We start from the raw sequence: 27,038 nt of genomic DNA, 5'->3' as shown, positions 1-27,038 counted from the left end.
TTGATGGATCACATTGAGCCTGACATTTGGAAGGAAAAGGCCAAAAACGGCAGTCATTTCATCTAATGACGGCTTCCCAGTGGCTCCCAGAATAACGCGCAGTTGGGACTCCAGCAGTCACTTTGGATTATTCTGTGGGACCCTTGGCTTATTGTACCTGTTCCAGTTATCCATAAACACCATTCGAACAACACACTTACATGTGTGTTTAAGTATATACTATTTTTAGAATGTAATTTTAAAAAGAACGGAAGAGAACACCTCATATGTTACATCTAGAAGAGCGATAGAATGCCCACTGGTGAGTTAGCAGAAGCAAGTTGACTCATTTCTGCTCCGCAGTGGGGGCGATGCGTCTTCCTGCTGGAACTTCTTGAAGCTTTGACAGGTTTTAGCTGTACTGGGCTTTTATGGCTTAGGCTGATATTGGACCCACTGCTATGAGATCGTATGCATAATATAATGCCTTTACTTTGTGCAAATTAAGGCCTTCTTGCTGTTGCCCAGCCACACTAAAATACAGAAAGAAATTGAGTCTGGAAGCTAAGTATGACCACCATCCCTCTCCCCAATCACAATTGTATTGTAGTTGCTAAGGCAGCCGTATTGTTCTTAACATTACAAGCAACTGGCATCCATTTGTGGTAGACAGCGATGAAATGTCACTTTATGTTTATTTTTAACACAGTCAAGTGACAACTATAATTTTGATTTTTTTTTTAAAACAACAACTCCTTCTTCCATTCTGAAAGGAGAATGATGGTGGAACAAATTAGCCACCTTTTCTGACCCAGATGTGTTGGAAAAGGGAGCAAGAGCTCACGGATGCCAGGGCAGTTGACGAGCACAGAGGCATTCAAGGCTCTTGAATGTAGAGCTGTATGCAACAAACGTAGACAGCGGGCCATCCATCTCCCTGAGTGGAAATAAGTAATCAGTGGCCAGGATGAAAATCTGCAAGCGCAGGTCCACACCTGCCTACAAGAAAGCATATGGTCCCCTCCCATCTCTCAGGGTGGTCCCACTTAACGAGTTCGAGATACACAATACCTGCTGAACATTCCAATCACAGTCTGTGGCTTCAGATACCCATAGTTAACTATAGTCCAAAAGTATTAAATGGAAGATTCCAGAAATAAACAAGTATTTGTGCTTCCTTATTTATTTCTTTTGCTTTGTGTGGTGGGGTGACACAGGAAACGCCTTTAAGATTCTGGAAAATTAGTGATATGCAGCAATATACAGCTAATGACATCTTGACTAGGCACATGATTAGACAGGCAGGCACATGACTGGGCACTAGCAAAGACTTTGTCTTTGCACGCAGAGGGCTACAAGCACCACCTCCTATGCCAGCATATTCTAATGATCTAGCATGACTGTCCTTTAAACCCCCTTTTCGCTTGCACCTCAAAAGTCCCTAACATGTCATAGCCAGGCTGGCTGCATAGACCTCTAATCCCAGCACTTGGTAGGCAGACCATCTCTGCGTTCCAGGCCAGCCAGGCATACAAGAAAACCCTGACTTGACACCCCCCCCTCCATCCCTAACATGTTGCTAATTTGTGGAGACTACCTTCAGTGCAACCAAGTACTAAAGGCTATTTGGGGATACCCTTACACAGCCCCATTCTTTGATCTGGAAAATGGGACTTCAGCACCTAGCTCAGCAACAAAGTGAAAATGAGTCTGCTATGCCACCCCTAATCCTAAGGTGGACACAGGCAGGCCTGGTCACTGTATGTGAGACTACTTCACCTTGGAGGCATCACCCCCTTGGAACCAGCTTCATGGGATTCAGCTCACTAGTTTCTTTTCAATCTGCACTTGGGTCTGAGATAGCCACATGGCTGGGTACCAGTTCCAGAGGGTTGGCCACCAAATCCAGGGCGAAAGCAGTATTTGTGTTTTCAATTGCATTGTGTTCGAGGCAAAATGAGGAAATCTCACCCTGTCCCACTATCTCTTGTTCAGGATGAGTCTTTGTCCACTATATCATACATACACACAATATATACATACATATATATATATATGTATATATATATATGTATATATATATATATATATATATATATATATATAACACACATATTACACACACCTACCTGTTAGCCACTTAGCAGGCATCTTATTACCAGACTAACCATGCAGTATTGTCATATTTGGGTTCACAGAACCCTTATTTGACTTAATAATAGTCACGAATTCAAGACGAGTGATGCCCATGTCTTGTATTACAGCATGCTTTTGCACCTATTCTTATTAATCTTTTATGGGTCCTAATTTATAAATGATGCTATATTATAGGTAGTACTAGGCATTTATTCAAGGACTTGGTATGTTTCCCCCTACAAATAAAATCTATATACTGTCACAGGAAGGGCCATTTTTCTTGCTGGTGATAGGGATTAAATCCAGGGCCTCAGGCACATTAGACAAGGACTCTATAATAGAGCCATATTTCCACTCTTAAAGGATCATTTTTAAAGAGATAGCATCTAAGGTTTTAGCAAAAGTAGCCTGGTTTCTAAATGGTACTTAAGATAATTCCTTCCATTTCTTGAGAGATTTCTTCCATCAGGCTTGGGATCTGGAAATTAGGGGGCTGCAGGTATGGAGGGAAGGCCTTTCAATACAGTTGCCAAAAAAGAAAAAAACCCAACTCCCCCAAACCAAAACCAACCAAACAAACAAAAAAGAGTCTAACAAGGGCTGGCTTAGCTGCAGTCTCCCATTTAGCTTTCCCTCTTGAAACTGAAAAGCCTGTGCAAACACCGATGGGCAGTTACCAAGAGTTCAACTGTTCCAAATCAACACTGGTTTCAGCACACAAAGGCAGAGCCAAAGAAAGCAGAAGCTATGTTGGATGAGCAGTCATTTATTTCCCAGCTCCCCCAGCTTGCAGCTCAGAGCCAGAGGTGCTTCCCTCCCCACCCTAGCTCACAGTGACAGGATCCCATGGTGATGATGGTGTCCCATGAACAGAGAGGAGGTGCCTAATCTACAAAGCTCCACTTGCCTTCTGAAGTAGCAGAGCTATTTAAAAGGTTCCCAGTGGGGCATGAAATCTAAAGCAGGAATACTGAGATTTGGGGAAGAATTGAGGGAGGCAGAATGTGGTTAGCGATGCTGAAATCTGTCCTGGCCATTGAGTTCACCACTAATGCCACAAAAAGAATGCTGTGGGCCCATTATAGTACTTTATTCTACCTGAAACTATTAATATGGCCTAGATGATTAAGAAATCTTAATGTCCCATTAAATACAAATGATGAAAATGAATAAACCACAAGCAGAACATGACTGCCTTAATAGAATACTAGCCCAAACCACAATAGTTCTTTAGGGCCTGAGATGGCTGATTTTAGCTACCATGATTGCCATAAGCACACGTTATAAAATTCACATGGCACTAGGGCTTTGGGGCAATGTAACTGAAAATGGTTCTGTTTATATTCACGTAGCAACTAAGGTGGAAGTGTGCAAGAGGAAAGTGAGACAGCAAATGACTGATAAGGAGCCAGAGGTATGTCAACAATCTGGTTAGTAGCCTTCCCATAGAAAGGAGACACAGGGCAGCAGCTGCCAGAAATCACACCGCCAGTGTCTCCCTTTCCTGATGCAAGATTCTTGAAAGTTGTGGCACCAGTTGCCCTACCCCCAAACCCAGGCATTTTCCTCAAGCTGGAAGCCACTCTGGAGCTGGCAATGTACGTGGTGGTCAGTTTTGGTGTGTAGCATGCCCACTGTGTACAGCCTTTGGGTTGCCACCTATACCGTGAAGATGGGCAAAGCCTGACGTCAAAAGAAACAGTTTGCACTTAATCAGGTGTTTCCCCCCATAATTTAGCAATGTCTTCTACAGCTTGTGAACAATCACCCTCAACTACAACGTGACTTTGAGGCTAGCCTAAGGCACAGGAGACCCTGTCTTTTAAATACAGAAGTACCATGACCCTAAAATCCCATCATGAGGCAGGTTAAATAAATTAATCAATCCAAATCAAAGATTCAGTTTTAACATTTTATTGGGTAAATGATTTTAAAGGTAATAACAATAGTGTCAAAACCACTACAATATCTTTCCACAGCCATACCGTACAGACCCACATAAACCTTTTCATATTTTTTTCTTCATTTTTAAAGCCATACAGGTCATATAAAATGCCCACTTCCAATAGCTTCCTCAAACTAGTAAGCAATTCAACGTGGGAGGGAGGACCTAGTTATAATGAAGGGGTTTCAGGGAGTCTGTGACGTCTCACTGTAATCAAACACCAGGTTCCTAAGAAGGAAAGGAAAAGCTACTCCAGGTAGCTTTTTGCTCGTTATATCTCACCATTGCATCACCAAAAACTCTTTATGCTGGTGACCGATTCAAAGTAATTTTGGGGAACATATAAAACACTAAAATAACTTAGAAACTAGATCCAAATATCTCAAAAGTAATCAACTTTGATATACAAAAGCAGTCAGAGGTGGTTATAAAAGTATTTTTTTGTTTGTTTCTTTTGTTTTGTTTTTCTCAGTGCGTCTATTTATCAGCGCAGTTACTGGGTCTGGAGCAAAATAAAAGGTTCATTTTCTTCTGAAACAGTAATAAAAAACAAGGAAAACATATCTTTGTATATAAAGGATCAATGCTGGTCTTAAGAATAATGTAATCAGAAACCCTTAAATCGAGAGGCACACAATGGGTTTCCACTTGTAAAAAATAAAAGGAAAGTCACCAGTTTATTTAAATGGAGGAGGTGCTCACACTCCTCAAATAAACTTAATTCAGTTTAACATCACTAGCAAAAAATCACTTAGAAACTGTACAAAAATAAAAAAGTTAACACATGTAATCCTGCAAGGTTTTTGTAAGGACTGGAAGGCAGGCTTTTGGAGCAGCATTTGGGCATGGCTGGGGGCTTCTTTGGTTTGATCTACAACACAGAAAAGATGGAACCTATTCCAGATGACAGTTTTGAATTCTTGCACATTTGAAGACAGGAAAAGAGGCCAGTAATCAAACTTCCGGTGTGCTATGTGTGCAATGGAACCATTTGTATTGGACTGGACATCCAGGTGTGGGGGTGGGAGTGGGGGGAAAGCAAGCCTTGCACTTCCTCCATCACTTTCACTGACCTCCTCTGGGTGGGGGTGATTAGAAAGGGTAGTAGCACATTCGTGCAATCAGAAGGCCACTTGAGGGGGGGGCAATTGTTCTTTTAGAATCTGGTACCTAGCTGACCTTGTTTAAGAACAACAGAACTTTCCAGAAGTGGAAGCCTTTTGCTACATACCAAAGTAAAATACACACTGTTTTCCAAGAAAATACCCAGTTGCATTTAAAAAACAAAAACAAAACAAAACCAAGAAGAAAAAAAGGAAAACTTAACTGGAACTAATTAACATTTAAAAGGGGCTCTGTAAACTTTGTGCTATTCAAATGAAGTTCAAGTATTACTTCTGAGCTGTTTAAAGATCACGGAACTTATACAATATTCTGGTGATAAAGAGTGCAATTCACATTTGTGTTTCTGGACAAATAAACCACAACTGGCTAGAACACAGCTTGTGCAATTAGAATCTTTGTCTGAGTTAAAGACACATGCTACATATTTCCACATGTTCAAAGTTATTTCAAACCACATATTTAACAGCTTTGTAATATACAACAGAAGTGAAAGGGCCTTTGTTTGTTTGAAGCACACCATTACAGCTTGTATAACACCCTTTACACTACAAACTCTTAGTCAACAGCTACTTAGACACAAAAATGCACTGTGTATCAACTTGAATACAAAAGGAGACAAAACTATCCTTTTCCCCCAAGCCATGGTGGGAAATATTGCTGACCTCGTCCTCTGAAGCCTGCAGGATGGTTATTCTTCAGTATAACATTATTATACTGGTAAGAAAATCTGTATAACATCTGCATATATCAAGGATTTAAAAAAATCTGATATGATTTTTAGAGTCCGCATGACCAGTCACGTGACCTGCTCAAGATTGATTAGCACCGTTAAATACATACACAGATATGCATGTATACATGTGTAAGTATATGTACACATACATGCATATATGTATGTGATAGATCTTTTCTTTAAAAACAATAACAGCAACAGAAAAAAAACTAGCTGTAAGCTCACCCGGGACGAGGAGCTATTGAAATGATGAGATGATGGATAAGATGGATTTCACAACAATATTGGTCTATTCTGTCTCTCTTCAATTTTCTTCCTTCTTTTTTATTTTATTTTTTTGCAGCAGACAATGCCATTTAGCTTGTGCTCACTTTCCCTATAAGGGCAAGAAAATGTCAGGTAGCCTCTTGCTTTTATACTGAAAGACTAATCTATCCCAACATGCTTTTAAGCAGAAACAACAGGACTTCAAAGCCCATTCTAAAGTCCAGAAGCTTATGTTTTTCTGACAAATCTCTGCATTCAATGGAACTGGCTACCGAGATTGCCTTTCGGGCTAGCAACTGGTTTCTTAGTTAAGGCATTATAACTGAAAATGGTTACTTCAACAATGGATGCTGTGGATGAAGGAATACCAAACTTCAAAGAACTCTCATCAAAAACAAGCTGTGCTTTGCTCTGGTGGCAAGCAGACAATTTCAGCCAAATGTCTTACAAACTAGAAAAGGATTTTCTGAACTACCAGTCTGTCATTTATCACAGCGATTAAATGTCTAAGCTTGACCATTTCAATAATCAGCGGCATGTCATAGTTTTATAGTATACATTCTGCAGCATAATTTCACTTACCACTTGTTATATTGACTTTGTTTGAAAACATTATATATTTTCCCAAATATATATATGTATATATATATATCTAGATATACCTATATATATATTACCATAAAACAAAGGTCATCTTCTGCCAGAATCATCTGTGGGTTTTCCTGGGCATAAAGATAAAGGCTTCCCGTTGACATCAGTAAGTTCTCTTTGATTGTGTCATGGGAAGAATAGCCCTGCAAATGAACTGGGCTCTAATTAAAATATCTGAGTGCCATTTTCACAGGTCCAACATCATATCTGTCAACATAGAAATGTGTTTCTATTAAAAGTATGTAGTGCAGAAAGAGATTCAAGCTCTTTATCAAATCTCGGAAACTCAGACAATTCGGAATCATAGCATGGATGAAATTTCCTTTCACTAGATTATCTTTATCATGTCTTAGATAGTAGCTAAAGTTGTCTCTGATCAATTATGACTTGTTGAAACCTAAAGCTAACAAATTTAAATTAATACAAAATAGACAAATGTCTTTTTTGGTTACTCGCTCAAAATAATTTTTCAGCTAAAAAAATACTTTGGAGTAAGGAATTTGTGTAATCTGTTGTTTCTTATATAGAAACAATAAAATTTTACAAGAATATTTCTCTAAATTGCCTTTTTAAAAACCCCTCTTAATTTGACTTAATTATAGTCTTCTCAAAGGCACTAAATTCTGCATCTGATCTCTTCCTAATATTTGCTGCCTTTCAAAATGATTTCTACATCCCATTTGAAAGGCAGCTTATGCTTTTCTAAAACAGTGTTTTAGATTGTAAATTGGTTCTCTAACTTGAGGCTGTCTCTCCTACGATGACCAGCACAGAAGGCTCTCTGTGACAAGCCCTATCATGGACCTTTGAATGTTCATTACTTAAACTAAAGCTTACTTGCTTTAACCATGGGAAAAACATGTACTTGACCCAAATACAAAGCTGTCATAGCAAAGAGAATTTCAGGCAAATTCAAGAGTAATATACAAATACCTGAATTTGTCATGAATTAATCCCCAACTCAGCTATCAAAAAATGACTATCTTACTGAGGAATACTAAAGACAAACCTAATAAATCCTCAAAAACTGCGTACTTTCTTCCATCCACAGTTAAAAGAAGGAAGGAGGAAGAAGAAAAAGAAAAGGGATAGAAAGACAGAAACCTGACTGACACAGCAAAGCAAAAATATACCTAATATTGTAAGGAAAGAAACTCCAAAAGCTGTATGTGCTGCAAAAAAAAATAGAAAAAAAAAATCAATGATCTAAAATAGTAACAAGATCTTCTTAACAAATGCCATTTTCCTACCCGTTACCATGATGGTCTTAACTGACAATGTTGAAACTTCACCATGGCAACGGAAACTATCATCATAAAATGGTACAGTAAAAGAGATAGCTAGACCAAGAAGGTGTAGGGTCTCCTGGAAAGAGGTCTGCAGAGAGGCCCAGGGACTGGTTGTGCGGCTCAGTGTCAGGAATAATGGTTGTATGGCGGAAGGGGATGCCCGATGCCATTTTGGAAGTGATGATGCTGGCGATGAGCAAGGTATTCAGCATAACTCAAGGTCATCTTTTCACTACGGTACCTAAAAGAGAGTCAGGGAAGAGAAAAGTTAATATCAAGAAACAGATGATATGCTATTGTCGAGCTAGGAGGTCCCTAAGTGATCATTTTATGTAGTAAGAAACAAAAAGCCCTCAGAGAAGCAGTTACTTGCTCAAGGTCACAATGTTGGTAAGTAGCAAAGCTGAGATCAGAACACAGGAATCCAGCCAAGCAGTGGTGGCCCACGCCTTTAATCCCAGCACTTGGGAGGCAGAGGTAGGTGCATCTTGGTGAGTTTAAGGCCAGCCTGGTCTACATGAGCTAGTTCCAGGACAGGCTCCAAAGCTACAGAGAAACCCGGTCTCGAATAAACAAAAACAAACAAACAAACAACAACAAAAAAGAACACAGGAATCCAAACTCTGAGTCCAGTGCTCTTTCTGTTCTTGTACTTGTTTAAAGTGCATTCCCTTTCACCCAATTTGAAGCAAGAAGAAATGGAGAGAGCTGATCTTTTTTGTCATCATATCTATCTGATCATATATACATCTCATTCACTGGGCTATTTTTCTTCAGAGACCTTCCATCTTTTCCTCCCTTACCATTCCTTTCTGTGTCCACACTTCTTGGCTTTTGACACTATGTTACAACCGATTGGCACGGGAACCCTCCTCTTTGCTTATATCTTGTTATCTTTCCACTGCCTTACTTTTCAAGGAGAAGCAGTTTCTCCCTTCGGTCTCCTTCTTACTCAATCCACTGACCAGCGTTCTTGGTTCTGCCACTGTTCATGGCTGTCACAGGCTTCTTTGGATTCTGTTGGACCTTTCCATGATGGTCCCACTTACTACTTGCTCTGTAGTCTCATGGTTTACACACCCCCACCTGTCCCTGGTTTTGTTCCAGATTCTCAAATGGCTTATCTCTTTGACAGTTGCTCTTACTCCTACGTTGTAGAATTTTCCTAAGTTCATATATTCGCTGTTTAGATTTTACACTCTGCCCTCCTCGGTACACCAGATCCTTAAGAGTTTCAACTTGGAACTTCTCATAGACTATTCCAAGATATCAGCTGTATCATGAACTTTACACATATACATTTTCAGTGTCATGTTAGACAGTTCTATGCAGACACAATTCAAATCCAGGACTGAAACATAAACCTAAGTCTTCTCTCATGGTTCCTATATGTTTTTTCAAGGAATGGCCTTGGTCCTTTTTATCTTGCCTTCTTCATGTCTAAGTGATAGTCAAGTGCTTCACTTCTTTCACAATATGCTTCTCCCAGCTTCCCTATCCTGCTGCCGCAGCTCTAGTTAAAGACCCACACTGTATTTTGTTTAGACTGCTGCACACATTCTTAGATAACAGGTTTCTTATATCATTTACCTGTCTGTTCCAATCCTATACTTCCCAAGTTGACATTTTTAGACAGAATCTTTCTACATTGCCCTGGATGTCTTGGAACCGACTATGTAGACCAAGCTGGCCTTGAAATCACAGAGATCCACCTGCCTCTGCTTCCTGAAGGCTGGGATTAAAGGTTTGTGCCACAATACCTGGCCTGGAGTATATTTTTTAAAACCCTATAATGGCTATCAAATGTCTGTAGAATCAGGTCCAAATTTCTTAGTGTGGAATACCAAGTCTTGCATGATCTGACTCCATTTACTTTCTGGGCCACATTTTCCTTTAATGACATGTCCTATATGCAATGAAAGACCAGCCAAATCATAGTGCTTTGCATTTCTTAAAACTGGCTTTCTACTTCACCACACATGCTTTGATTCATAACACATCTTCAGGGAATCCCTTTCCTCCCTCACTTTCTGCCTGTCATACAGTCTACCCATTTTTCAAGCCCAGCCCTAAATCCACCTCCTCTTTGGAGTCTTCTGTCGCCCACTGACTTCCTGGAGTTCCTCTTTCCCAGCATTATGATCCTACACATCCATAACACTCTGCCTTGTAATAGTAATTATTTTTATCCATGCCCTTCTATTCTCTTCAAACTATAAACTAGGGGAGAACAGAAAAGGGGGCATTTTCAAATTTATAACTATGCAGAGCTGAGAACAATCCATTTTTAAACCACAGGCATGAAATGCAATTTTCTGGAATTGAAATAAGTAAAAACAGTAACCCATTTTCCTAAAATGTTCGATACTTTCTTTCTTAAGTATCCCTATTATTCCATGATGAAATTTATTTAGCATTCAAGTTCAGCTCAATTGTGTTTTTCAATAAGCTTTCATAGTAGACTCCCATCACTGCCAACATTCTAAGGTTAAATTTAAATTTTAGGACTGCTTATCAGAATCCTGGGGTTCTGCGAGGCCATGTCAAAAGCTAGTGAATAGCTAATTCTGGTACTTTCTTCAATAAGGTAGTTTAAAATCTCAGGGGGTTAGTTGTAAAAAGCCAGAATAATCACACGGAGCTAAAGATAGAAAGGATGGGCTCATATATCATACAGTATTTACTGCCAAGCAGAGTTTCATTCTATCTACTCTCAGGATGGCCCTGCCATTTGTTTCCACTATTTTAGACAAGAGAAGCAGTGTAGTTCAAGAGACTGAAGCAATCAAAGCATTATACGCATACACTTAGAAGTGTACTGGTTAGTCTTATACTATAAAATGCCATGGTACCTGGTCAGCTTTATGGTTTTCCTGAATTCATTAGTAATCGGAGCTTTGTAGCCTCCTTTCCTCAGTAAGGAGTCTATGGTCTGAATATGGTCCCATCCTGTGGAGAGGCAATAAGACAAAATATCAGTCAAGCATGTATCACAAAGCACCTTTGGTTAAGTACAAAAATAACTTTGTAGCAGTCAGCTATCACTGTGGCTGTCAACTCCTTTGGTCCTAAAAAAAAGTCACAGAGAAGAGCTAAGATTTTATCTTGTACAGAAACAGGTTCATCACCACATGCCATAAATTGTCTAAGGAACTGTTCAGTCATGTCTCTGTACCAAATGTACTCTTCTCTAATAGTTATACCTTCAAAAAGGAGGGAAAGCCTAAATAAATAAAACATGACTTGTGTTAACTCACTAGTATTTGGGGATCCCATAACTATTTCATGGTGACTGCCGGTCTTAATGGCATCTTCTATGCTCAATAATCTAAATATGTGTGAAATATTCAAGGGTATTTTATTGTTTCTGATATGAATATTATTCTGATATCCTTATGAAGTCAATGATCCTGCAGTATTAAGATATTTTCTAAAGCAATCCAAATAAATCTTCACATAACTGCCGTAAAGATTAACATCTCATTTGAGGATTAGCACATTAAAATTTGTTGTTATACCTTCCATATTTGTGAGCATACACAGGGAAAGCACATTTCAAATGCTTTCTGAAAAGATAAGCTCTACAGAATCTTAAAAAGCATTCATTTGAACTAATGTGTGACTAGTGGCTTGAAAGGACAAAGTTAGAGCAAAGTTGCATGGAGTCACCATATTGGTTCATAAAGGTGTGTGGCATATCTGTGAAATAAGAAAATTGTTATCGATCATAAAGTATAGACTAAACATAAAGTGTTGCTTCGTGGATTCACAATGCTCCCAATCTTAATGGGAAACTTACAGTTTCAATATGAGCAGAATGAATAATAGCAATTACCTAAGAAGAATGGTTAGATACTGACAATAAGTAACGCTGACAATGAGACATGCCTATCTCTAAGCCCAAGGTCTCTTCATGCACCATGCTAATTACCGCACACTGATGCAGGGGAAAATTGTCTTCCAAAGCAGTAACAAACTGTTGCTTAAAATAAACCCCAACTTTTATAAATTGGTGCTACTTTCAAAGTATGGGTTTATGAGTATATGCTGTCAAATGTCACGGCAGAGATGCAGATTCTGTGTGAGTGATTCACCGATTTGAACCAGACATTGCAGTGGCAGCGATGAAAGGGTCACTTATTATAATGTGACGTTGATCAATTAGCGGACATAACTGCGAGGTCGGCTACTATACTTCAGCTTAAAATTGTCACTAGATCATATGAAATAAAGTACAACAATGACCTTGCTCCTTTGCAACCTCCGGTAGGTAGGTGGCGGTGCGTTTTGATCCTTTTTCATTGATGAATTCTATTCTAATGCCATGTACACCCACCTGAAAGAAATTGGCAGTTTTATTAGTACAGACTTCTTCATAGAAGCAGAAAGAAAAGGTTATCATTTAACTTTCAATGCAATTCTTCCCCACCTTTGTTTTTATTTATTTTTATTTTTCCCAGAGCTGAGGACCAAACCCAAGAACTTGTGCTTGCTAGACAAGTACTGTACCACTGAGCTAAGTCCCCAATTTGTTCCCCTTGTTTTCAGAAGTATGTAGTTTTCTGTTTTCCAACACAATGATTTTTGGATTGGAAGGCCAGTATTTTATCCATAGAGACTAAAAAAAGATGCTGACTTGTATATGTCCTACATATGCCAGGCTATGCTATTTTGTTTAGAATCTGAAACAAACTACATGCATAGAGGAGGATAGTTGATGGCAAGAATCCTGCCACAATTCCCAACCTGGAATAAGAAACTGACTTCAAAGAGATAGCAAAAACCCATGCAGTCACACTCACAACTTCAGGCTGTTTCTCCAAACTTCCTGTACTGATACCCTCACAAGTTTTAGTTCCTTTAAAACCTTAACTCCTATGTAGACAAACCAACACCATCTCATAAGTCTGGAAAAACAGGCTGGGCTGGGTGGTGCAAGACAGGCTGGAAGGCAAGACAGGATGATCATATATTTGAAGTCAACCTGCACTACACAGTGAGCTCCAGGGCAGCTTGGACTATATAGTAAGACCCTGATTCAAAGAAAAGACAAAAAAAGAAAGGAAAACAATCCGACTGTACATTTTATAATGTTTCAATTTAACAGCAATAAAGACTTCAAATTACCTCAGGAGAGGGCATTTGTGTAGTTTATTATCCTAGCCCAGAAACTACTGTAACGTTTTGAAGTGTGAAATAAACTTAGTGATACCCGAAAAGAGAAGTCTATTGACTGTAGGAAGATCTGTTGGTAATGTTTTGTTTTGTTTTGGTTTGAAGCAAAACCAATGTGCTTTCCCTTTGATTAGCATATAATCAAAAGGAAGTGGTCCTTTCCCCTCATAGAAAAAGCTGCATACAAAGCTGAAGAGAAACTATTCAAAGTTCTTAACCCCTTTAAAAACACTGATAAGAAAAATGTAACGTTTAAAGCATGACCATCCTGTTGTATTCTCGCCATCTCCATGTGCCTCAGATCAAGAGTGCCTAAGCACATACTATAAGGACGCTGACACACTAGAGGGCAGATGTAAAGGCAGATCCACTCTATTCCCAGACTGAGGCTTCTTCTTAGATCAGATGAGTGAGGGCAGAGTCACATGTTTCCATATGTGTACACATGTAAGAAGCTCTTGTGCTGTTTCTGCCCTTTGGCAGAGTTTTCTAGTTTTTCAGGGAATGAAATGTCCCTTGGGAAATAGATGTCATCCTATCTTCATATATGTACCACTTAAGCCTAGCAGATCTTTGGAGCAATTACTGTTTATTATTATTATTATTATTATTATTATTATTATTATAGCATGTCCTTGTGGCTATTCTATCTATTATATACCACTATTCCCACGAATCTCCTCTTGCTAAAAATGCAGCCAGGATGGCTGTTTAAAAGCCATCACAGTAAGGCCTATCAGATCCTGTGGGATGTGACCGTGGACAGCTGGGCAGAAATGCCAGTGTGTAGTTATCAAATATTTCCAGGATGAAGGGCATCTAGCAGTCACCCCAAAGTATGACACAGCATTGAGGCAATGACAAATCTGATACTTTATACTAACTTCCTGATCAGCGACTCCAAAAGTTTATTCTTTGACAATATCAGATGCTTTATAATTTGTTTCTTTAAAATACACAGCACAGGTAATTTATGCTCTATTATTCACTGCAGTGAATTTTGAATCGTTACCTCTATTTATCAAAAATTCTGTCATGTTAAAATTGAAAATAATTTTGGTGTTATTAAGATGTCTAGTCACAACTCTGAGACAGTTCCTTATCTGCACGATGAGAGTCAGGCAAGGATCAGTGATATTTAACTGTCTCGCAGAGAGGGCGGGAATGAAAACATCTGAATCGCAGGGCTGTTCACAGTTCAGCAAGTATGGTTTGGAAAAGGAGCAACTACTGGAGGTTATTTTTATCTTATCTAACCTGAATAATCTCTACTAACCAGGAAAGCTCTGGCAAACTACAAGCTCTGTGCCTACATATGGGGGGGGGGAATAATTAACTAGATGGAAAGCTGGTTTAGACATAAAAATCTTTTCTTTATAGGAACACATTCTCTTCAATGAGAATCTGACATTTTAAATCCTAGTAATTTAATAATTAAAAGAGGCTAAGACTAATTGCATAGTATATAAATTGTTTCTTGAAAAACTTGTATATCTGAGATCAAAACTGAAGAACATGCTGAATAAAATAAAAATTACTCACCAGCAGGATTGTTTATTTAGTTTTATATTGTGAGAAGACCCAGGCAACAAATCTGATTTTAAAAAAGCCACTTATTTTTCTCAGTTCCTATGATTTGAACAACTGAAAGTTTCTAAAAATGTGGTCATTTTAAAGTAAATGCTTTGTGAGAAGCAACGTGTTTTTTTCTTTTAGTTTTTTAAAATTTCATTTTACATTTCATCCACAGTTCTCCCTCCCACTGCCCCCTCCCCTCTCTCCAGCCCACCCCCATCTACACCTCCCAAAGGGTAAGGCTCCTATGGGGAGTCAACAAAGCCTGGCACATTAAGTTGGGGCAGGACCAAGTCCCTCCCCACTGCATTAAGGCTGAGCATGGCATCCCACCATGGGGAATGGGCTCCAATAAGGTAGCTCACCTCCAGTAGTTGTTCCTTTTCCAAACCATATTTGCTGGCCTGTGAACAGCCCTGCGATTCTGATAATGTTTTCATCCCTACCCTCTCTCTGAGACAGTTAATTATCACTGATCCTTGCCTGACTCTCATTGTGCAGTTAAGGGATAGATCCTGGTCCTACCGCCGGGGGCCTCACACATAGTTCAAAGAGAAGCAACATTTTTCATAGGTCAGAAAGTTATTCCACACAGCCAGAAAGCCCAAACTAGGATGACTCATTTTTCAACTAGCAGAATCGGGAAAATGGGAATAATGCTTTATTTGGTACTTGTTAAGTACTACTTGTGCTTGGACCCATGAATGCCAACAAATAATTATATTGAACAATCAACTCAGGAGAGTGGAAATCAATTCTGATCAGCCCATAGAAATCCCTGGCTTTGCAAACTGTCTTATTCACCAAAATGAATGATGCTATAGTTTCAATACAAAAAGTCCTCCAAAAACTCCTGTGCATGGACACTTGGGCTCCAGCTAGTGACCTTTAGAAGGTGAAGTCTTGCTGGAATAAGTAATTCAGGCAGCGGTGGTGAGGTGGTAAGGTTTTATAGCTTGGCTCCACTTCTTGTTCCCTCTTTGCCTGTTTCTGAACTACTGATGCATTGTGAGGTGCTAGCCTCACCCTCCTGCCACCCTGCCTTCCTCACTACAATGGACTGTATTCACCACGGAACTGTAAAGTCAAAATAAATGCTTTCTGCCTTAAATTGTTTTTGCTGGGTTGTTTCATAACAGCTACTGTTGAAGTTATCAATGAGATATGGGAACAGTTACATAGAGAACTGGGATTCCATGAAGTAAGTCTGCTCTAAAACTATCTTAGAACCTGTCTTAGAATGGAAAAAGACAAAGTATCTAGGAACAGAATGACAATCAGAAATATTTCCCTAACTAACTGTGCCACTCTCCAAAAATACAGCCAAGTAGGCAAAACCTGGAGACTTACAAATCTAGTTTCAAGGGACTCTGCAGGTCAGTTTCAAAATGATTAGAATGTCTGAGAAAAAAATGTTTTCAGGGTCCACTGCTGCTATAATATTGGTTTAGTCGAGACTGTACTTTTGCTAAGTAGAGCCATAAATCAACTAGAATTATAGTAAATTAAATATAGGACTTATAGATAAGAGGATATGGAGTTAAAAAGAGCTGTATCTATATGTGCTGAGCAAACATTATGACCAGTTCAACAGATTTCTATTTCATGCTAAAAAGAAAGCCATATTTATTCAGAGTCATTCCATAGCAAGTAATTCTTACTAATAATATACAATCTTTCATTTTAAAACACTGTTCAGAATAATTACATATCAAGATTAATGTTGAACCTCCAAATAAATTATCTTGATTATTCCCTATTTGATTGTCCAGTTTGGGGATTATGTGTCCCCAAGTCTAGCAGGCCTCAGCTCCCCATCATCTTTCCTTTCGTCTCCATTTTTCTATTTGTTCATTCTATCAGTGAGCATGTGTGTACAGGGAGAAGAGATACATGCAAATTAATCAATTTTGCTTCACGGTAAAAGGTTTGGTAGAAGAGATTAGAACTAATGGCTGAAATGAAGCCCCGAGACTGTCTGCAGATTTCATTTATCCTCATTATCTGGCCCCTTGTTAGAAACGTGGCTTCACTTAAAATTATTATTCTCTAATGCGGTGACCCTCAACGTAAGAGTATTAAAAAAAAGTGCCCTCTCCCACTCCATTATAATACATGGTCCATATTATGTTCTCTACAGCTGCATAGCCAAAGCTTAATAAAGCCTCATCTATCTGTAAGGCAAGTGTTAGTCTTATAATACACTAGCAGAACAACAAAAGGCTTCTGCTTTTATGGGCGAGCCTAATCAGTGAGCAGACAATCTGAATAGGTTAAAACATGAAGAAGAAAAAGAGGCATCTGGCTAAGAGTATAATTGCCTATAAAATGTGCTCTGCATTGAGTAGGCTCCATGAAATCTTTGACCACTGGGGTCTACAATTATGTCCAAAGTCCTGACCTTTGAAGTTAACTCTGCACCTGATAATATTTTGGCCAAGAATATTAATCCGTTTCCTCGGGTATTATCTTATCCCAGCCAGTAGTGGCAGGGCCACTTCCATTAATTCCCATTTCGGGGCCTCATGCTTTTTCAACAGTATGGCCACGGCTCACCATACTCCTTTCCAGGGAGTTCCCCTCGGATAACAAAGAAATATATAGCAGGAGGTCAGAAAATTAAAAGTTGTTCGGCATGCCTTTTTGGATGAAATCATTTGGCAAAACATGCTTTGTAATTAACAACACAGCTAGTTACTGGCCATTCACAAAAGACTGACCTGCTAGGCTTAATATACCAGTACTATTGAAGTAAATGAAAGGACTCAGTTCTTAATGAGAGGAACAGGGATGTCTGGCACACTCCCAGCTCTTTCAAGGCTTGCATTGCTGATGACATACATATGCATCCAGAAAGCAGCCTAGGATATTGTGGCCAGAAACAAGTGCTGCACAGGACAGTCCACAGATCAGACCCAGACTCTTACTTCTGGGTGGAAAAACTCAATGCTTTGTTTCCCTGAAAATACTACAAACCCACGGTGCTATACATCACCGTCTCAGACTCATCATATCACAGCAAATTTTGTCCCACTCTAGCTCAACCTACCACAATAGTGACTTTTCTTAGTGAAAGGAAATTCAACATCAACGACAATACCTGAAACCCAGGCCTACTTACTCCAAGTCTGCAATCTGGAATAATTCTTTGGGTAGGGTTTTAACTGTAAAAGATAATACTGATCTATATGGGCCCTACTCAGTGTTTGCCCCCAAACTCAGTAGTACCAAAAAATATTTAGACTGCATATTCTCTAGATCCTCCATTTAACTTCTCAGTCATGTAGCTGGCTGCGTCTCTCTGCCCACCAAAGTAGAAATTCTGGAGTTCTGCAGGTGTCTATCTGGTTAACAGGACCCCTCTATAATCTGCCTAAATTACAAAATTTTAAAGTCTTGCAGCAATTTGGATTTTTTCTTTGCTTTTGTTCCTTAGTAGCTTTTAATTTGTAAATTGTAACAACTGCAATCATGAATTTTTTTCAATAATAAGAGAAGCACACATGCAACTTCTCTTTAGAAGAATATAATGGAGGAAAGGTGGTAGATTATTCCGTAATCCCTAATATGACTAACAGGTAAATTAGTGACCTAAAAACAATTTTCTTCTAAACTGGGCCAATCAGAAGTACATCTTATGTTACTTTATCTATTACCCACTCAGTTCTTGGAACTCTCTTAATACCTCTTGAGATGTTTTGTAGAAAAAAAACCAGGAATATAAATCAAAAGAGATAACTGATTATAAATTTATCACTTAGACATTAATAATCTTTAACATAATTGTGTATAAAAACTTGCCTTCATCATCTACCTCAGCTAATGGATTATTTTTTGTCGTTATGTAACAACTGCAACTGTCCCCTTGAATAAAATGCATACATGCTGCTCTGGTCTAAAATCTTTATAAATTGGTCACCTTAGCTTAGCAATAAATTGATTCAGTCTCTTAGGACCAGTTCTTAGCTTCTGTAGTAATTTTGATTCATGTAGGAGATTTAGACATCATGGTATAAGGAACACAAGCCTGCCAATTTAGTCACAAAGACTCATGAACAAAAATCAGATATAGCATTTATTTTACCTAATAGGGTGGAACTCTAATGTACCTGAACTATCTAACAATAACCCCTATGAACTTTTAAAGAATCAGTTAAAATTTTAAATAAAGCAGTGGTACATTAAAAAGCTATGAAGCCCAATATATTTATATATCATTTTCAATGAAAGAAAATGTTCTTCCTCAAAGATTTACAGTGAACAAGGGACAGTTCAGAGTGTAATTACAGGAAAAACACCTCTATATTATGACTAATTATAATAAGCTTCAATGAAAGAAAATGTTCTTCCTCAAAGATTTACAGTGAACAAGGGACAGTTCAGAGTGTAATTACAGGAAAAACACCTCTATATTATGACTAATTATAATAAGTATTCAGAAAAATTGAACACTGAAGTTTCCCATGCAAAGTTCAGGCATCATAGGTGACCTTTAAATAAAAGGCCTGCTTTTCATCAAAAGTTATAAAAATGTATTCCTACCATTTTTTAAAAGAGGAAATAACAAAGGAGATGACTTTTAAGATGAGGAAACTGAAGTTATGCGTATTTTTCAAAACCTAGAGCTATGACTTAGTTTACTCTTCAAAGGCTGGGGTGGGGCAGTTGTCTCTGGTCAAACATGTTCTGTAGTAAATCTCTGACTGGTAAGAGATTAAGAAAAATGTGTCCCAGTTCTAACTGTACACTGAGTATGTGGCTCAGGATGGGTTAGCTCAGTTTATGGAAGAGGCTTGTTTCTAAACAGTTACATGGAGGTTGATTAATAAAAATGAATTAATCTTGAAATCATGAGGAAGACCATAAAGAAACTACACTTAATCTTTCTGCAAAGCAAAGTGCCTCTTGTAAAATGAATAATCTCTCCCTAATGTGACTGTTTCACTTCCATTTAAATATAAAATGCTGACTTAAAGAAATGACACAGTAATAAAATGGAGGCATTAATGGCTTAGAATATTTTGTTACCATAGAGAATTCTCTGTGAAAATGAAATGTAGAATGCATAATTTTAAAAAATGGACTCTTTGACAAGTTTTGGCCAACATTTACATTGACAATGACCATTTCAAAAGTTTGGGAACTCCTTTTTTTTATGATTTCTAAATAGCTGATTCATTCTGTGGATGTAAAATGAACCAGAAGCCATTAAAAAAAAAAGTGGAGGGGAGCCTGCCACAGAACCATACTGTCAAAGGGACCTTAGTCCAACCTTTTTAACTTCCTAGTACAGAAATTGAGGTTCAGAAAGGTCACAGAACTGGGGAGGGGCAGCTAGGAACATAACCCAAGTCTTCTTGTTCTCAGAATTCAGCACTTTGAAAAAAATGAAATGCTGGGACACATGCAAACCACAGATGAAAGAACTGTAACTGAACCTCCAGGCAAGAAGGAAGACAGTGTGGAGTCTAGGGCAGGAAACAGAAAAACTTCCTCCACCAAACAATACAGACAGGAAGGCGGGAGACCCAAGCTCGAGTGGACTCTGTTGTCCATTTTTAAGGGTCCAAATGAGTAATGCAAATATTTATGGACTAAATCCCTTTCTAAGAAGTTGCTTTAACTGCTTGCTTCCTCCTTAGGCTTCTTGTTCTGCATGAGGACTTGTTGATACCCAGCAAATCCTCTGTAGACAGTCGGTAAGAGCAAAGCACAGCAATGTTTCACAGCACTGAGAACAACGCTCAAAGCAGAGCTTCGTGACAAGGACTGGATTCCCATAACCACAGTGGCATCTTCTACTCCATCTAAGGTCCTTCTAAAAATAACAATGAGGCACAATTTCCAGAGCTAGGTAGACTGATTTTTTTTGTTGTTTGTCTTGTGTTCATAAAGGCAGGAATTTGAAGGCAGAAGAAAAACAGAACATAATGTACATCATAGTTGCGGAAAAATAATCACAGGGAAAACAGACTGTATACATGCGACTAGAAGTCATTTCACTTGGCGACTTTGTGAGTCATGCTAGCCATCTGTGTATGAATGGGGACTCTGTTTTCAGCTGTACATTAAGAGGATCTAAAAAAAAACTGGAAACCTTTATGGGGGAAGGAGAGTGAAAAAGAGAATATTAGCTTCTAAAATTTAGGGGGGGATAATGACAGTAGCCAATTTGTTCATCTCATCTGTTTATTCTCATGAAGGATGGTACAAAAGCGCCCTATTATTAACTGCAACCAGACACATCAGAAATGGAACTGTGCTTGCTTGAGAGGTGTGCATTAGAGGTTCTTTTGAAAATGAAGTACAGCTCTCTGAGTAGCAGGAGTCCTCAAGGCTCACACACAATGACAGATGCTTTGTTCTATTAGGGACAGAGTGGGACTAGAGACATGAGGTCTAGCTTTAATAGTCCAGGGACAGATTTTTGAATCACACAAGAATCATGCTGGCCGGCCCCATTAAGCATGGGATGGATGATTCCATGTCAGTGTGATGTACTAAAAATGAATCCCCCAGAAAGCAGTCTTTGAAGCCAGATAAGGAAGAAAAAGTCTTCAAGTTTGTGCAAGTGTCATTAATCTATGTAAATATGATCTAAGCTTCTGCTTTCGGATACGTTAGAAAACATTTCTTCTTCGTGCCTTTAAATGGTCTTCCTTCTAAAGCCCAGAAGTAAAAGATGCCTGATTGTAATTTAGTAAAATATTTTGACTTCTGTCAGTTATGTGCTATATTAGATCCCAACAAAATCATTGGTAGCATCTATGCCATACAAATTCTATAAACACGAAGGCTATTCATTTCTAATATCCTGAAAATGAGTGCCGAGGCGACTGTACCTAGCCTCAACCCGTCACACTCTGCCCCTTGTCATTTGTCTTACAATCTTTCATATTGTTTGAAAAGAAAACATGACTCCCAAACAGTGGGACTGTACTACTGTGTCCTTTTGGAAGATTCTGACATGCGATGTGAGGTTTTCTTTCTTTCTAAAGTGCCATGTCTGTCAATCATCCTGTCATTTAGAATTAGCATAACACTGTCAATGGAAGAACACAGAACGGTGGTTGTGGTAAGTTTTACGTTCAAACACAAGAGAGATTGTGTTAGAATTCTCCTTGAGGGAGGAATTTTCCTCATTTAACAATCATTTTAGCATTGCAGGTGGATATGACAACACATCAGTTTATGAATATTTTCCACAAATTACTCACTTTTCAGACCTTTAAGAGATCCCTTTAGTAAGGGATTTTACTGAAGTAATATACTTTATCAGTTGCCCTATTCCAACTTCTGCTTATATCAAATGTACTCTTTTATTGTTTTAACTTTATAATTCTTTAATAACTTTGTTTTCCCCTATGGCATAAGCACATGTAGAACTTCGCATTCCATGTTAAAATTAAACACAGCAAAAAGGGAAAAAGCTCTAATTACTTGACCATGTAAAACTTCTCAAAGAGAAGGTTATAGCTTTCATAGTATAGTCTGATTTCTCAAAATGAAAGGTTAAAAATATATAATTAACTAATATACAAGGATAAACCATAAGGTCATCTTTATAATTTTCTTTTACATAATAATCATATATATGACTAAGCATATACAAAAAGATTTACACAAATGTACAAAAAACATTTACACAAAGAAGGTAAAGAAACATAGTTTAGGATACTCAAGTCCAGTGACAAGACTAATGTACACATTTGGTAAGATGTATGCTTTCCAAACACTTTCAGTTTGTTGGATCTGTGCTTGTAGAGCCCACAGATGCTACTAAGGTCTTGATGTATTCAAATGGTGAGATTATAAGGGACTTATATTTCTTTATACTTTAAATTTTTTAGCGTTTTCTTCAATAAGTCAAAATTACTAAAGATTCTCTATGTGTGTATTTGTAAAATTTATTTTACTATTTTTATTTTGGTAAAATACAAGTAAAAATTTACCATTTTGGTAGGCTTTTTTGGTTTTAGCCTTTAATAATTTTTAAATCACACAATTCAGTGACATTAAATGTATCTGTCCTTTTATATAACCACCTCTGATTCGAGAACTCCTTCCCCACTGCTGATGGAGATGCTGTACCCACTAAGCAGTCACTTCCCATTCACCCTTTTCCCAAGTTCTGACAACCACTAATCCATAAACTTCCTATAGGTTTGTCTATTCTGGACATTGCACATAAATGGAATCATACAGTGCATGGCCTTTCGTGTCTGGCTTCTTTCGTGTAGCATGATGCTTCCTAGGTTCATCATGCTATATCATGGATTATGGCTGATATGGATACACTATTGGTAACAAACAGTTGGGTTTTCACTTTGTGGTTATTGTGAAAAGTACTGCTATGAGAATTCTTATTTAAGTTTTGGTTTCAATATCTTTCTTAAATTAATTTGGGTATATATATCTAGAAATGGAACTGTATCAGCCTATAATTAAAAATATTTTTACTTCCACTTTGACACATTGTTTAAAGCTGTAATGGTTTTCATAATTAGCAAAGTCAACCTTTAAACTATCCTTCCCAAAAGAACAGCATTCTATTTTTAACCACAATAGTGCACTTAAAACTAACTCACATTCTTAGAGTTAAAATTAGAATTGTTTCTCTGAGATGTATTTCTTGTAAGTTTCAACTGTCTTATTTGAAACAGTGATAACAGAAAGAGACAGTCTCTCCCTCCTGGCACAGCCATTATAGCAGTGTGTAATTCACTTTCAAATGCTGATATACTAAAAGTACAAAATCCTGTGTGTTAATTCAACAAGAGAATGTTACATAATAAGACAAATATTTATGCTCCCAAATACCAAGTCAAAAGAATATGGAATCTTGTACAAATTCAAGCTGGCAGAAGGTGGCACTTGATAGAATACATAGTGCTAATATTTCAAGTGCTATACTTCCCATCCACCTAGCAGAAAACAGATACATCTTATGAACATCAAAGCCAAACAGCAAGGTGAATTTTTGCTATTGAGTGCTCTTGATGTGAACTGAAGGGGATGTTATTAACTCTGTTTATTCATGCCTATTCATCAGTTACTTTTTTCTTTTTTTCAATTTTTTCTTTCCCATGAAACATATATACATTTACCCAATATGTACATATGAATAAAATGAATGTGTTTATACCTTCTCAAATTGTATTTTCAATTCAGTGGCTGCAAGTAAGGGTTAAAAGGGTGTCTGTAGCTTGACCATCCCCTTGATCTGAGACCTCCCCCCATTCTTACTCCCCATGCCACCACTATACACATTAAATTCTTCAATCTACAAAGCAAAAATTAAAACTCTGGCTAGAGAAAAGAAAGTAACAGTCCTAAAACAGTAAAAGTAACCACTGAACATAGTAAGTGTTCATCAGTGGGAACATGAATTGGAGCCATTAAATAAAAACTACTGGGAGATAGCTCCATAATACTGGTAAACTTCTCTTCAAAACAACAACAACAACAAAAAAAACAAAAACAAAACACTCTAAACATGCCTGGTATAATGGAGCACATATTCAATCCTGCTATTCAGCCAGCAGAGGGTAAGAGGATCTTGCATTCAAGGGCAGCCTGGGCAACAGGGTGGCAAACAAACAAAAACGTCAACAGAGGAAATGAAGAGAAGGAGGGAAGGAAAAGGGAGGGACCATCAAATAGGAATGTCAAACGTAACAAAAAATAAAGAAGGAAATTTTAGTGCTATAAAAGGGTTGACACTTTTCAAATTTTCCAGTATAAATGTTATTAAATTATTTCATTTCTTCCTTTATAAAGGTCATAAGATGCTTTCATATTCTGATAACACAAAAAAGCCTATCACAAAACTCAGAAAGGACACTTTCATCCTCTTCTATGCAAAAAGTTATAAAGTATCTCTGGTGTCACAAAAATAATTCATATCAGAGATCTTCTGAGATGAATCCCCAGAATATTACTTTGTACACATAGTAGTGAACTGCAGTGGAGTAAACCATCTGGAGTCTCATGAGCAATCATGGAAAAATCAAAACTAAAATTCAACTCCAGTTAACTATGAGGACAATGATCTGGTTACAAGGCAGTCTCAGTAACAATAGAAATGATTCTTCGAAAACAGCAGCAGAAAGAAAAGCTCTTGTAAGGATACAGTAATTCCGTTTATAAGTGGTGTGTGAGAGAATGCTATTTATCAACAAATGGCACTTGTTTCTTCTCCCACTAGTTTCTTCATATCCTGCATGTAAGATTCTCTCTGCATCACGGTAGGAATCCTATCTTGACATTTCTGTACATGCAAAACATTGCCTATAACACAGCTGTATTTAGGAATACAGGCATGGCCTCTGTTCAGCTATTTCAAGTGCCAAAGTAAATCACCCCAAGTTTTGAATTGTACATAGTAAATCAGAAAAATACAATTAACATAGGTTTCTCTGATAATAACAAGGCAAGACATACTCTAGATAGAACGGTATTTTCAGTGTAATTTCAAGTATGTATATTAATGTAATCAAGAATGAACTCACATTATTTAGTTCTAGTTTACTAATCCTCTGTCACTGTCACAAACTGCCTTCCCCCCACATGGTGTATTTTGCTAACTCTTTTATTGCTTCTTTCTGACATGTATTGTCTGACTGCCTAATCATTCAGTGGTGGTCACAGCATACTGCAGTGGAATGGAAAGACGGCAGAAATAGAGTTCAGTCAGTCTTTCTCACTACTTATTAACAGCCTTATTGGGTACTTAGGTGAGGTAGGAAGATAAAAGAGAACACCACATTCAGTTTGGAGAATCTAATGCCACAGAATATTTGGCCATAAAAATAAGCCCTTCACTTGTATCTCATTGTTCAATGGGGGAGCTTTATTTCAGTATTAGAATGGACAGAAAGCCTTATATTCTGGACTGAATTGGTAACGTCTACTCAGGAGTTACCTTCATGTAAAGTATATTATAATCTTACCTCCCAGTCCAAATAGTCACAGACATCTTCAAAGTTAGTGAGCAGAGACACCGAGCAGAAAAGCCGTGGCAGCTCATCCCTTGTCATTGGTGGAAAACGGCTGTCTTTAAGGGCACTGTTGAAGACAGAGCAGAGATTAAAGGCATTACTGGATGTAAAGGTTCCTAAGTGCAAACACTGACAATCATTTGAAATAGGTAAATAATTAAGAATCAGAAATGTATTAAAGGTGCAAGGGATCATCCAAGGTATTTTAGGAACCTAGAGATTTTATAAATCACTATTTGTCATTAAATAGATTGTTTACTGGCCAAGCCTGTGACTACTTCAACTGTAAAGAGTGAATGTTCACTCTCCTAAGCAAGTTTTGATGTCTCTCCATGTTACTTGTAAAAGCAGAACATGCTTTATTTTACATTTGAGGAGACTAAAACTAGAGTAGTGGAAACATGCTAGAAGGCCTCAAAATCACTGACTAGAAGAGGAAATGTATGCATGATCACAAAGCTGTCTTTTTACACATACAATTACATTGAAAACATATAAAAGTTAATCCAAGCTACAACAGTTACCACAGAACAATAACTCAAAAAGATAAATTTTTTTCATCAAAGAAATAAAATCAAAGAAAATGAAAATAACCATTCAAATAGTAGACTAAAAACAAGGATTTCATTGCCCAATAAAGGACAACTGAAGACAGGACTCAAGAACCTGAGAACTAAAAGAAAGAGGGCTCATCTGTACAGCAGAGGTCTATTTAGGAGATTGTGAGGTCATTAACCCCATCAGCGGAGCTCTGAGTTTCTGCATACATCAACTCTGATTAGACCCTTTAATCAAGTAGCACTGTGCTAAACTCTAGAGACCCTTATAAAGGATAAAATGGTTTTCTTCTAAGAGTAGAAGAGATAAAGCAACGGTGCCCCCACCCCACCCCCTTACTTTCTCTTTGCTTGTCACACACCATGTTTCTTGTAGTTTTTAATCATTTCCCGGTTAAGCGGAACACAGCTCTGATTATCTAACGTATAAGTGCAACTATTGAAACAGCATCCATAATCAAACAGCCTATATAGCAGCCAGGCTTAGAAAACGTTCTCACTGCTTCATTCTCACAGATTACAAACTCAGAAACATAATGAAGTCCATGGTCTTTGGAAATAACTTAATTCCCTTTTAAGTGACTCATCGCCAAATCCATTCTTCTT

General features: G+C 38.0%; 1 protein-coding gene across 1 annotated transcript in view; it reads right to left on the bottom strand.

Moving 5' to 3' along the window:
- Window positions 1-4,013: 4,013 nt before the first annotated feature.
- Ammecr1 (AMMECR nuclear protein 1) overlaps window positions 4,014-27,038 on the bottom strand; it is a 108,100-nt gene continuing 85,075 nt past the window's right edge. Inside the window, exons 4-7 of the mRNA XM_087902490.1 lie at window positions 25,828-25,942; window positions 12,371-12,461; window positions 10,978-11,074; window positions 4,014-8,366 (exon numbers count right to left, since the gene is read on the bottom strand). Coding sequence (XP_087758616.1) covers window positions 8,252-8,366; window positions 10,978-11,074; window positions 12,371-12,461; window positions 25,828-25,942 — 418 coding nt within the window. The 3' untranslated portion in view covers window positions 4,014-8,251. The remainder of the gene's footprint in view (window positions 8,367-10,977; window positions 11,075-12,370; window positions 12,462-25,827; window positions 25,943-27,038) is intronic.

Source organism: Myodes glareolus, chromosome X (assembly GCF_982192425.1).
Source record: "Myodes glareolus chromosome X, mMyoGla1.1, whole genome shotgun sequence".
Taxonomy (NCBI): domain Eukaryota; kingdom Metazoa; phylum Chordata; class Mammalia; order Rodentia; family Cricetidae; genus Myodes; species Myodes glareolus.
The sequence above is the reverse complement of the archived record's forward strand: the minus strand, read 5'-3'. Positions and strand labels throughout refer to the sequence as shown.